Source organism: Dipteris shenzhenensis, chromosome 4 (assembly GCF_047967505.1).
Source record: "Dipteris shenzhenensis isolate YYH24624 ecotype China chromosome 4, Dip_SZ_1.0, whole genome shotgun sequence".
NCBI classification, from domain to species: Eukaryota; Viridiplantae; Streptophyta; class Polypodiopsida; order Gleicheniales; family Dipteridaceae; genus Dipteris; species Dipteris shenzhenensis.
Window position 1 is genome coordinate 46,075,987 of NC_141599.1, and position 13,026 is coordinate 46,089,012.

General features: G+C 44.0%; 1 protein-coding gene across 10 annotated transcripts in view; it reads right to left on the minus strand.

Annotated features, from left to right (window-relative positions):
• The window catches only part of HIT1 (Membrane trafficking VPS53 family protein), a 152,348-nt gene that overhangs the window by 16,712 nt on the left and 122,610 nt on the right, over positions 1-13,026 (minus strand). For all 10 annotated transcript variants that reach the window (XM_087374060.1, XM_087374065.1, XM_087374062.1 and 7 more), the window contains 2 exons: positions 4,001-4,094; positions 3,586-3,663 (listed from right to left, as the gene is read on the minus strand). In XM_087374060.1, coding sequence (XP_087230186.1) covers positions 3,586-3,663; positions 4,001-4,094 — 172 coding nt within the window. The remainder of the gene's footprint in view (positions 1-3,585; positions 3,664-4,000; positions 4,095-13,026) is intronic.

Sequence of the window (13,026 nt, forward strand, 5' to 3'; positions counted from 1 at the left end):
AAGTACAGTTGCTACTTCTCACTGTGAAGCTGAGTACAGAGCAGCTTTTACAGCTACAGTGGAGTGTGTTTGGCTTTGAAAGCTACTTATAGATCTTTGTGCAAGTCAGACTGCTCCTTGAGGTTCACTATCACTATGTCAGAGAGCGATTATCAACAGGTGATATTAAGTTGTCTTATGTTCCCACTGAAGACAACTTGGCAGATCTTTTTACGAAGGCTCTACCTCGACCTGAGTTTGAGGCTTTTCGGCAAGCTTTAAACTTAGTATCTTTTGTAACTTGATCTGTTGTACTCTGTACAGTCATAGGTTGCTATATCCCTATGGGACGAACATGTGCAACCATGACACTAGATATTTAGGTATCCTGAGCCATGTCCAGGATACTTCATCCCATACCATGGAGGGGGGTTTGTAGGCCATCTCATGGGCTATCCATAGATTATACCTTGATATGTGCATTGTAGGCCTAGTTATAGTCAGTTAGGACTATTGGTACAGTTAGTTTATGTACCATCTAGGTCAGTTAGGACACTTAGTCCCGTTAGGAAAGTTAGCCCTAGGGTTTTGTTATGTTGGCTCTCCCTTGAGCCTCCACACTTCAGTTTTACAGCAATCTATTACAGCATCTCGTTTTTCTCCTTTGTGCTTCCATTTTTTAGCTTCCATTGCTTCCAACACCCAACACTTAAGGGAGTCGCCTTTGATTCTTTGGTTGGTCCAGAATGTCTAAACTACTTCTATGTCACGCACTTGACCATAGATGAATATCTAAACTACTTCCTTGTCATGCACCAGACCATACATAAAGGAGGCTTCATGAGCACCTTGGCAAGGATCATCATGTCATATCATTCTCATGTATTCCTCCAATCAGAGTAGCCTCAAATAAGATACTCCAATCAGAGTAGCCTCAAATAAGATACTCTAGAGGTGAGTGTGAATCCCAATTGCATTTTCTTGTGAGGGAGTTTATAAAGTGAAAACCGCTAGTGTAGCATGCTACAGTCCGACATATGGAGGGGCGGTCCCTAGGTTTCTGGAGCATGATTACAAGGCTAGACATGGAGGAGAGACTTAGTAGCCTCCCGCACTTGTAAGGTGTCATTCGTTGGAAAGCTAAGATTAGGGCATAGGTCTTACCAAGGAGGATGCCCTCGCGCACTGGTAGAGCCAGTGCTCTCGAGTAAGGGTCCCCTCGTGAGTGAAAGATAACCATGACATTCCAATGTTCCTAGGACACCCCTTACAGCAGTAGCTCCATGCAGCAAATTTATTCTTGAAAGAGACATCCTAGCAGAGACTTAGGTGGAGTGGGCTGATGAGCTATAGATCTGGACCAACCTAATCACATAGTAGTCTTAGTGGAAGACTCTATTGGCTGCTCACTGCGAGACGTCCAGTGGGAGCCATGAGAGTGGTTCAGACCAGAGCAGGCCCTCGTCCCAACTAATGCCGTTTTTCTGGCATGCCACTTGCATTCACATGCGTCCCCATCTCTCCTCATCTCCATGATGACTCTCGAGGAGGGCATATTGATTACTGGAGCGGGTTACCATAGCTTTGCCCGCCATATCCTAGGCATGACTTTAGTCCAGCCACAGACCACAAACAATATCCTATTTCTTTTGGTTGGTAGTACATAGGCAACTCTCCATTGGCCCCTGGCTTCAGCAGATGGGACAAATGGCACAGGTAATTGCTCCCTTCGATCTTTTGAGAAGTCTATTTAGCATTGTCAGTCAGCTGAGCATATTTAAAGATGCACGCTCAGGACTATTTTTTATCTTCGTCGCACACCACACATGTTATACTTATGGCATGGGCATCATTGTCTGGCTCATAAGGGCGACTAAGCCTTTCAAGGCTGAAGCATGCTCCCTTGTCTATGTGGTGAATGAGAGCTCACGTCTTAGATAGGAAATCACTCAAGCCACACCGGTACTCACACATCCCTCTCGCTTATCAAAGGATGAACAAGCATTATAGCCTGGCACATTTGCATCACCCATTGCAGTCTGGCGATCGGTGACCACTAAACTCACCCAACAGCTACTTTATTGAATGTCTGGCTGGATGTTGTTAACACCCTGCACTCAATATGGGAGAAGGGCTAGAAGAGTTCTTGGTAGACTTCAGATGTTGGTTTTAGTGTCTGATCAAGGGTTATTGTAGGCAGTGAGCTAGAACCTGAGCCAGACTGCAAACAGTCAAGCGTAAGGGGAGGGGAAGGTGGGAGGAAGGTGAAGCTCTACAGAAACTTTTTGTACTATGTTATCAACAATCTACTCGCTTGGAAAGTGCAGATGCTTCTTCTAGAAATACACCAGCTAGAAACTTTTCGTATTATGTTATCAACAATCTACTCTCTTGAAAACTGCAAATGCTTCTTCTAGAAATACACCAGCTACCACACACCAGGAGTCAAATGACTTCAAACGCATTACAGAACACAGTGATGACCTCAAAATATTAACAATTAAAACTTGGCAGTACTCTACATACAAAAGATCATTCCCTGTAACTTTCCCACCATAGATTATAAAAACTAAAAAACTCTGAACTGTGGAGCAGAAGTTCTGAACATTTTATTGTTGTAACACATAACTGCTGCACTGGTCTTCTGAATGAAATCTTTCATAACTTGAGACAAAGCACATCTTGTAGTTGTGCTTCCATGTAGCACAGAAGTGCTGCCATTGTTTTCAGAATGAAACCTTACATGATAGGAAACAAGACTTTAAAAAACAGGAAAAGTATCATCCTACATTAGCTTTAAGAAGGCCCTATCCCTGAAGGCATGACTCACACATTCAATTCGACAGAACCAGCTACATGGATGATTCTAAACTTTTATATTGTCATCGAAAGTCTGTATGCCTTAATAAAAATAAGTGTTTGAAACATTTGCCAGGATTTGAAACTTCTATGCAAAAAAATTTAAAGTTTCTCCAGGATTTACATTTTTTCCTTCAAAATTCAAAAGAAAAAATATAAAAAGGTACTATATTCTACTAATATTGTGAAACTTAAAAAATGATCTTGAAAACTTTTGCCAAGATTTTATATTAATATATAATCATAGCTTCGATTAAAACATCCCTGAGGTCCAGCTACAACCACACAATAACAGCAATTATTCTGCAAATCCATTAAGATACCATATACTACCCAGACCATGGGTATCTATCTTCCAATTTGCGCAAATAATTCTTGAAGGCAAGCACTTTAGCATGGTAACAGTTACATTTGCACTTATGCATACTCATTTGAAGATACATAAAACACATCAACGCATTTAAGCCACACTAACGCAAATCGACAGCATGTATTATATCACTGTGTGAATACAACAATGAGTACACATTCAGGCATCCAAAAAGACATCACATACAACTGCCAACTCAATTTTCAACTTTTGGATTGTTGTATACCGGATTCGTTCTGTGATCTTGAATCACACAAAGAAATTAGCCTAGGATACCCCCAAAAGGCCGCAAATATTCACTGAGCAGAAAAGGAAATCATTCCAGTAGATATGAACTGACCAAGCACCAATAAACCAGAATTGAATCTTGTCCAAACCTGTTGTGCCCCCGTCTCAGAGATTCGTTTGCATTTGTAAATATTGAAATGGAACCGTGGAGCAAAAGATGCTGCCAACTGCATAAGCACATGTTAAAACAACACAAAAAAACCTCTGTGCAAACTTTAAAATCCTAACCTACAGAACTAATTTGCAGAAAAGATTTTCTATTTCGGGTCCATCTATAAATATGTGTGCATGCCTGCGCATGAAGGTCCCATCCACCCCATCCCACAGCCACAGAAAGCAAGAGAAGGGGGCCACCATGGGCTTTCAACCAAGGGAAGCAAGGGAAAAAGATGGAGGTTCGAGGTAGATTGAAGGGTTGAGAAAGTGTGTTAAGAGATGACCTAAAAGCAAAGCAGTGAGCAAGTAGATCCTGAAACTCTATTTCTGAGGTGGACTGAGCTTTACCTTGTCAAGGAAAAACTGGAAGTACAAAGGAGACAGAAGGCTACCAATAGCAGGGACGCTACTGGAGAGTATCGCACTTATGCCATTTACATACCTGCAAATTCCCGGCCAGGTATATTTCTATTTAGTGACCACCAATTGAGAAAGAAAGAAAGAAACAAAGTTTATTAAAGTCTTCAAAAGACCAAAGGGTCTGTGAGCGTGCTTATAGAACTATAACGATTCTACATTCCAAGAGTCATAGTTAACTTTGAAAAAGAGAAAAATATGATAAACCTCTAGTCTTAACTATCAAGAATATGATCAAGTCAAAAGTAAAGAATGATAACTCCAGAAACTAATCAAGTGAAAAGCAAAGAATGTTGTCAGAGCTTTAAGCTTAATCTTGATTGCAGGAAACCTCAAAGCCCCAAAAAAAAACCGCATCATGTAGAAATGTTAGAAAACAAGCCTAGAGGATGTGTTCATAGATATTGGAATCGTCAAAAGGTTCTTCAAACAACTTTTCACTTACGACAAGACACCCAATATCAGGAAACCTAGTCCAAACAATACCAACTTGAAAGAAATGGGTCACATTGCATTGCTAAAATAATTACAAGTTGATAAAGTAGGATTATGTACAATACAGCTGAGTCATACTCTTCAGTAGCCTTGCCTAAAACCAGAAGTCTTGATGGACGTTTGGAAACATTCTTCTCCTCCATATTAAAACAAGAACTCGATCTCAAAAGCAAAAAGCAATCATTGACCTTCACTTTTGTTGATTTTATTGTCCATTGTTGCTGAGATTTCCTCTTTGATCGACTTGACCTGATTGGTAACCATATCCTGAACTTTAGTTACCAACTACGGTGCAGGTGCTCTTGTTCTCTGTGTATCTGTAGTACTTCCTAGATGATTTCTTGCTTGTCATTGTTCTCCATCTCCTTTACTTTCTTCCCGAGAGCTGCAACCATAAGTCTGAGCTCCTTGACCTCCGGCTTTAGAATGTATATCTGCTCCTGTGGGTATGAGCTAATCCTCCGCCTGTAATGCAATGCGTATGGGTTGGGTGTTGTTGGGACGTCGGAGTAGGAAGGTTTACTGATAGGGGTTGTGGCAAAAGAATTCACCTTTGGAAACTCCATGGTGGCCTATGAATAACTTGGATGCCCTTTTGCTGTATCTAACACCTCAAACTGAGCTCGGGGCTCAGCTCAGTCTAAGGTTAGGGTTTGCTGCTGTTGCGACCCCCCCAGGCTGGTCTGACTAGGCTATGACGGCGCCCTTCCTCTCCCGACCTACGAGACCTACTGGTGACTCTGCTTCTCGCCACCCTTTGCTGGCGCAAGAGATACAAGGGACGAAAGGGACCAAGAGGGAGGGACGAGGCTGACGGGAGCTAACGAGCTGAACGACGAGAGGGCTACAGGAGCTGACGGGGTGGAGATGGAGATGACACGGAGAGAGAGAGAGAGAGAGAGAGAGAGAGAGAGAGAGAGAGAGAAAGAAAGTGTATTATTGTCCACTAAAGACCAAAATGGGCCCATGGGACATCAAGAACTAAGGAGAGAGAGAGAGAGTTGTATTAACGTCTTCAGGAGACCTCACGGGTCTATGAGACAAGAAACAAGATAAAAGTAACCCATACAAGCCAAGGGCACACTAAGGCCTTGCTGAGTGCTAGATAATAAGAATGCAAAAATAAAAACCCTAGTACAACTAGTACAAAGCATAGTAGGAAAAAGGAGGGCAATCACCTGTTCAGAACTAGAGCTCCAAGTACATGTGGAGGCTCTATACATCCCGGCTCCCTAATGGCCCTCTGATGTGATGCAAATAGCTCACGTATCTGTGTCTGTTGGGCTATCTCCCGCGGTGGCGGGGGGCGCGCACTCCTGAATCTCTGTATCCGATGAGCTACATCAAGAGTAATGCCTCGTCTCTAGCGGTCCCCTTTGAGGAGGGCTGAGATAGGTCAAACCTCAATCGTGCGTGCTCTGGCCACCCTACGTGTCGTGTGGTCTCCGCGTCTGTCATCCATCCATATCGTGGTGATGATGGGTCTCACTCCTGATCCATAGTGCTCTCGTCTCCTCGAGTTTCTCCCCCTTGATCCCATCTGGCGCTGGCTCGAAAGCATAAAAGTCAATGACGCGTGTCTGGCTCGGTGTCTTGAGACATCGGCTATAGCTGATCTCTGGCTTGCCGCACAAGGGAGTCTCTGTGTCTCCGCATCTCAATTAGGTAGAGCCCAATGTAGACTTGGTCAGGGAAATGTATCAGCCTTGTGAATGGTACGAAGCCGAGCCCCTCTTGAAAGAGACAGTGGTATTGCCCTCATATCTCATAGTAGGCCGGACAAACACAAAGAAAATGCTCCTCTGTCTCGACCTCCTCCCTCATGCATAGTCTACAGACCCGTTGCTCTCTAGGTATGCCAGTCGCTCTCCCAACCTCAATCCGCAGCTGATGGGATGAGACTCGTATCTGTCCAATAGCAATCTGCAAGGCGTGTGAAACTCTCCTATCCTCGAGGTACTCGGGCCTGATGATGAGACCATGCTCCGATATCCTCAAAAAGTGGTCATGACAGAACTGGGTCTTAGTGAGGAACTCCTGATCCCCCCCCCCCAAGCTCGAGATGTGTGAAGCTGGAGAAGGTCTAACCGTATGATACGGTTAATCTCATCATGTGAAAGGAGCTCCAGTGGTGCATCCATGTTGTACTGAAAGAAGGGAGCCTATCCATTTGGATACCGTGGCTATCAAACCATGTGGACACAAAGGGAAGCGCTGAAAAGAGGGGCCTCTACTTCAACAAGAACCTCAGTTCAAGTGTCTTCTCAAAGTAATATTGGGGCTTCTTCCCAAGTTCATATCACCCCGGAGTCTTCTAACATTGGTGAGTCTTTACCCAATGTCAATGCAAATGAAGGTCCCTCGCATGTTGTGGCTTCTCCACATTCATCAAGCTTTGTTAGTGTTGCTGTGGGTCATGAGAGGATCCCAACATCCTCCCATATTCATCTCGAGGCTGCAACAACAAGATAGAGGGGAAGAGAGCTGCCAAGATGCCAAATCACCCTTGATGCTAGCTTTGCTCCAAAGTTGAAGCAAGAGGCTCAAATAGCTGAGCATCATTTCTTCTATCAATGCAACCTTGCTTTCAACATAGCTCGATGTCCAGCATACCAAAAGTTCCGTCGTTCAGTTGTGGCAGCAACCGCAATAGGAGCTGCAGGTCTACAACCAGCAAATTCCGAGTCCTTGAGAACTACCCACTTGACAAACCAAGTGAGGTATATTCAAGAGGAGCTTGTGGGTTTGAGAGCTTGTTGGGAGCGATATGGTTGTAGCATCGTGTCAGATGGATGGAGTGACACTGTTAAGTTATAAGTACAACCCTTCACTCTTGACTCTTGAGTCTTTGGTAAGATTTGTGGTGGCTGATTTTAGTATTAACAACAAATGTATGATTTACTTATGGATCTTGATTCTTGTGACTTGCCACATGTGGCTAGCGGCAGCGCCACATGATAAATATCTTGGTCTCATCTTGTGCTAGCACTACATTACTTCGTGTAGTTGATGTCTCCACCCCTGGCTTGAGTATCACTGAGCAATGGATTTATGGACACATTAAAAATGCCATTGAGGAGGTTGGGCCACAAAATGTGGTCCAAATTATCACTAACAATGGCTCGAATTGTGCCAAGATGGGAGAATTGGTTGAGAGAGATTATAAAAGCATTGTTTGGACTGCATGTGCTTCTCACTCGATGGACTTGATGATGGAGGACATTGCCAAGTTGGATTGGGTGCAATCTACTCTTAATAAAGCGACCCAAATCATCAAGTTCATAACAAGAAAGAGCCTTGCATTAGCTCTTTATGGAGCAGTATGCACGAGGGCTACAGGAGCTGACGGGCTAGAGATGGAGATGACGGGGGGAGAGAGAGAGAGAGGGGGGGGGGGGGGGGGGGAGGAGGGGGGGCGAGAGAGGAGAGAGAGAATAATGTTCAGTTATTTATTACGGAGAGGGGGAGGACAGAGAGGGAGGGGGAAAGAGAGAAGAAGAAGAAGAAGAAGAAGATATTATCGTCCTCTGAAGACCAAAAATCGGCCTATGGGACCTGAAACAATACAAAACCTTACATACATAAAGACTCCTCCCTCTCTGTCCTCCCCCTCTCCGTAAGAGAGAGAGAGAGAGAGAGAGAGAGATTCTTAAAAGTCTTTGAAAGACTGAAGAGGAGAACTAGATACAATGAGCTGAATGCCTGGAGCCTCGAAGCAGGGCATCAACACATAAGACAGATACAACACAATCATAGAAACACTAATAGATAAAAATGTATGAGCCCGTGGTGGAGAGGATGGAAGTTGTGGTGTGGCCCCACTGCAATGATCTTTGGAAGCTGTCGAAGGGACTCAAGCCCAAGGGGGAGCCGGTGAGAGAGAGAGAGAAGCACACAAGCAGGGAGCCAAGAGCTAGAGAGCAAAACGTAGTAGATGCAATAGAAAGAGATAAGATACAAACTAGAGTGAATGTGGTTTTGTCTAAGTGACAAAACCACAATAACCCACTAACTCTGGTTAGGGGGGGAAAACCTCTAGTGAGAGAAAAGTGCCCCTAACTCACTTATGGATTACATTGGTCACTGCCTAGAGTTATGACAATAATTCTAACACCCCCATGCAGTGCAAATGTGATGATGTACAAGGAAGTGATCAATCACCAAAAGGAGATAAGTTCACGGCACTTCGAAATGCCTCAAACTTCTCACGTCGAAGTGCTTTGGTGAAGATGTCTGCAACATTGTCATGTGTTGACACATAGATCATACTGATCTCTCCAGCATGCAACTTCTCTCTGACATAATGATAATGAACCTCAATGTGCTTCATGCGAGCATGAAACATAGGATTCTTTGCCACTACTATAGCACTCTGACTACCGATGAGAATCAGAGAAGGACCCTCCAATGAGAGATAAAGATCAGCAAACAAACAACGCAAGCAAACACATTCAACTGTTGCTGTGAAAGCTGCCCTGTACTCAGCTTCACATGAGGAAGTAGCCACAATAGATTGTTTCTAGTTCAACCAAGAAATGCAAGCTTTTCCCAAAAAGAAACAATTACCACTTCTGGACTGCCTAGTGTCATAGTCTCAATCCCAATCTGAGTCACTGTAAGCATGCATCTGCAAGTCGCTCCCCCTGGGAAACATCAAGCCATAAGACTTTGTGCCGTGCAAGTAACGAAAGATGTCATTTACAACCTGCCAATGTGTTGTCTTTGGGCTGTGCATATACCTGCTCACCTGAGATACTGCATACTGAATATCAGGCCGTGTATTGCACAAATAAATGAGGCATCCAACAGCCTAGTAAACTATGGCATCCACTGATTCACCTACATCATACTTGGCTTACAATCTTGCATGCTGAATCTATCCAAGAATTATCCTTGGCTTCTTTGAAAGTATCAGATTCTTCTTCATCAAGAAGAGTACCTGACAGTGTCACAAGAAACATTTCTAGGTTCTGACAGGCGAAACGCCTAGAAATGTGGTCAAAATGCTTTTTTATCATAAAATATATATATATATAGTATAAATATTTACCTCCAGATTCTAGAGGCTAGAGTAAGGGTTGGAGAGGATAGAGAAAAATAGAGAAGTTGGAGAGGGTAGAGCGATGGAGAAGCTGAAGAGAGTAGGAGAGGCTGAAGAGGCTATGGTAGAGGGAAGAGGAAGGGCAAGTAGAGGGTTTAGCAAGGGAGGGTAGAGTAGAGAGTGTAGGGAGTGATAGGCAAGCAAGACGTGGAGAGGAGCAGCAAATCGGCGACCAAAACGATGCAAGCAGAAAAAGCCCATCGAAATTTGCGCGTACAGCGGTTTTACAAATGGGCGTTTCTCCCAAGACATGCCGTTTCGGGATTTTCAACTAAACGTTTCGGGACGAAACGGTGCCCCGAAACGTGTTTTTTGGTAACACTAGTACCTGCATAAGCTGATTCATCATTCAATAGAAAGAGCTCAACAAAACGTTTCGGGACGAAACGGTGCCCCGAAACGTGTTTTTTGGTAACACTGGTACCTGCATAAGCTGATTCAATAGAAAGAGCCCCCCCTGCATGACTTGCTGCACTACGAGTCCTACCAGACAAAGGTGCCTCAAGTCTACTCTCCCTTAGAGTTTGTAGCAACCAGTTTGGAACTGTTTTTGCTGCATGTATCTCTTGAATCTCTTGCCTGACAACATCATCCACTGCCTGTGGAGGAATTAAATCAGTAGGTGGATGAATCGAGGCATGTGGAACAAGAGGAGGCTACTGTAAATGCTGATTTTCAACATGAGTATCAGCTGGGGAACCAAAAGCAACAGGAAGGAGTCCCTCAAAAACATCATCTGAAGAAGCTGGAATAGTGAATTCAGCATGTGTATGAGCTGAATTCTCTGAAAAAATTACATCTCTACTCAAAAAATCTTGCATGTGGCAGGATTGTAGAGACTATCTAGCCTTTGCTCTCTACACTATACCCAACAAAAATACACTTCAGTGCCTTATCTGACAACTTATGTCGAAACTCCACAGGCATGTGGGCATATCCTACACATCCAAAGACACGAAAATGATCCATTGAAGTGTTATGCTCTAGCTGAGATAGCATGACCTCGGATAGATCGGTGGGCATTTTCTCTTAGATGACCAACTTTTGTAATAGTTAATGTGCGTAATTAAATGGTCAAGAGAAGTAACTGCCAAGGTCCTAGGTGAGGGCGTAATGGCATTGACTAGGTAGTTCTAATAGGGCTAGGGCCTAGGTGCATCTAAATGTGCAAATTGCCAAGGGGCAATTGTTTTTTAAAGGAACTCCAAGAGAGGGGTGAAAAAGGATGCATCTAAGTAGGGGCCTAAAATGAAGACATGTGGCCAGGAACTATCTAGGGAATTGTGGGTCTCAGGGATAAGGATGAAGGAATTAACGATGGATATTAAAAAAAGATCACGCATCAGGTCCCTGAGAGTTGGCTGGGAGGAAAAACAAGAAAGCCATCGCCCGTGACAAATATTAACGATGGGAGAGAACTATCACATAAGCAGCGACGAGTAGTAGAAGAGAGCTTGACATTTTGGTATCAGAGCATAGGTTATCGACGGGAAAGAAGCAGCGCACTTGATATCCATCTAATTTTGCGTTATTACGCAAAGCTTGCGATACCTCGTCGTTTTCCGTTTGATTACCTTCCCTTTCGTGCCTTCGATGCCTTCGCAACGGAGCGGGTGGTCTGCGTCACATCGTTTCAATTCGCCTGCGTCGACGATGTAGATACGAATGTCGACCATGCAGAAAGTCTGGAAGGACACCCCACTATTTGAGGCTTGACGCAACGGCTGGTAACGGGGCTGAATCGTGATAATTACCTGCGACGTGGAGAGATTTACTAGATAAGAGAAACGACGACAAGTAGGAAGAATGTTACGCAGGCAACTAGCCGCCACCTTCAATCCAACGCAAACAAACGATAACGAACAGCTGGTGGCGAGCCTTCAATCCTTCCCTCTTCACGATCAACGCACACGTGATGGCAGACTTGAATCCAGGAAGCATCTTGTCTTTCGAAAAATTCTGAGTTGCAGTTAATTCGGTCTTACAGCAGGGATTGTCGTTTATCTTTTCTGTGTATAAGAAAAAGGGGGAAAACCATCATTTATTATTATTTTTTTAAAAAAACCCAATAAAGGAAGAAAAAAAAAAAAAAGGGAAAAAAAAAACCCCCCCATCTTCCACTGTGAATCTATGGAAGCAGAAGGACAGAATTCAAGAGTGAATCCTAGTGAGTCTAGAGTACAGTCTACACAACAGATGTCACATCAGGCAGCACCTACATTGATTGGTAGGATTTCAATATTAGAGGATGCTTTACAGCAGATTATGAACTAGCAACTTCAAGTGAATGCTGGTCAAAATGAGATTAGGGAGATGATGCAAGCCTTGTCGGCTAGACCGTCTAGGATTGATAAGGGCAAAGCTCTAGCTGAGCCAGAGCCCAGTGTACATTCCTTAGAGCGCGCAAGGGTCAAAGTGCCTAATATTGCTAATTATAGACCGGAGAAGTACGCTGGTCGGATGACCGAGCGCAGCTCTGATGTGATCGAGGTTTGGTTGCACAAGTGGGAAGAAGCCTTCGCCATTTGTGAGATTAGATCCGATCTAAAGAAAATCCGCGAGGCCACACACCTGTTTATTGAGGCAGCGGACAGATGGTGGATAAAGCAACAGAAGGATCAAGTTGCTCCAACCACCTGGGAAGGGTTTAAAGCTGAATTCAGGAAACACTTTCTCCCACCTGATGAAGAATCCCGAGCTTGGGATGCTTATAGAAGTCTTCGTCAGAGGAGCTTGTCAGTGGCAGAATACACTGACAAATTCAGAGAATGTGTCATGAAAATAACAGACCCTCTCCCTATGTCGGTTCAGTTAAAAGACTATATCTATGGACTGAACCACAAGATCAAAATGGAAGTTCGGGCTAAGTATGTGACTACACTAGATGAATCTATAGCAGTAGCCCTGAACTATGAGGATGCCAGAGGCAGATCTGGTGGATTTGTGCAGGCAGGGACTCAGTATGAGCACTCGAGAAAAGGGGGATTTCAGAGGAAATGGGTTTCAAAGACAAGTGTCTCGCAGCCAAGTGGCCAAACCAAGCAGGTGAAGCCGGTTGAGGGACCAGTAAAAACAAGTACCACCGTTGGGGTGAAAAGGAAAATAACTCCAATGGTAGCCCGAGCTTGGTCAAAGTCCTCGTTGACCCCTGAACAAAAAGAGAAAGCTAAGAAAGAAGGATTGTGCTTCGGCTGCCTTCAGCGACATCAGTGGAAGGATTGTCCACTGAATAAAGATCGTCGCACGGCTAATATGATAATATCTGAATGCGACGTAGAAATGCAGGAGAGTCCCAGTGCAGAACATATGCAGATGCAACTGGCGGGACCTTCTCAGAGGTTAGTACCTTGTTTGTTATGTG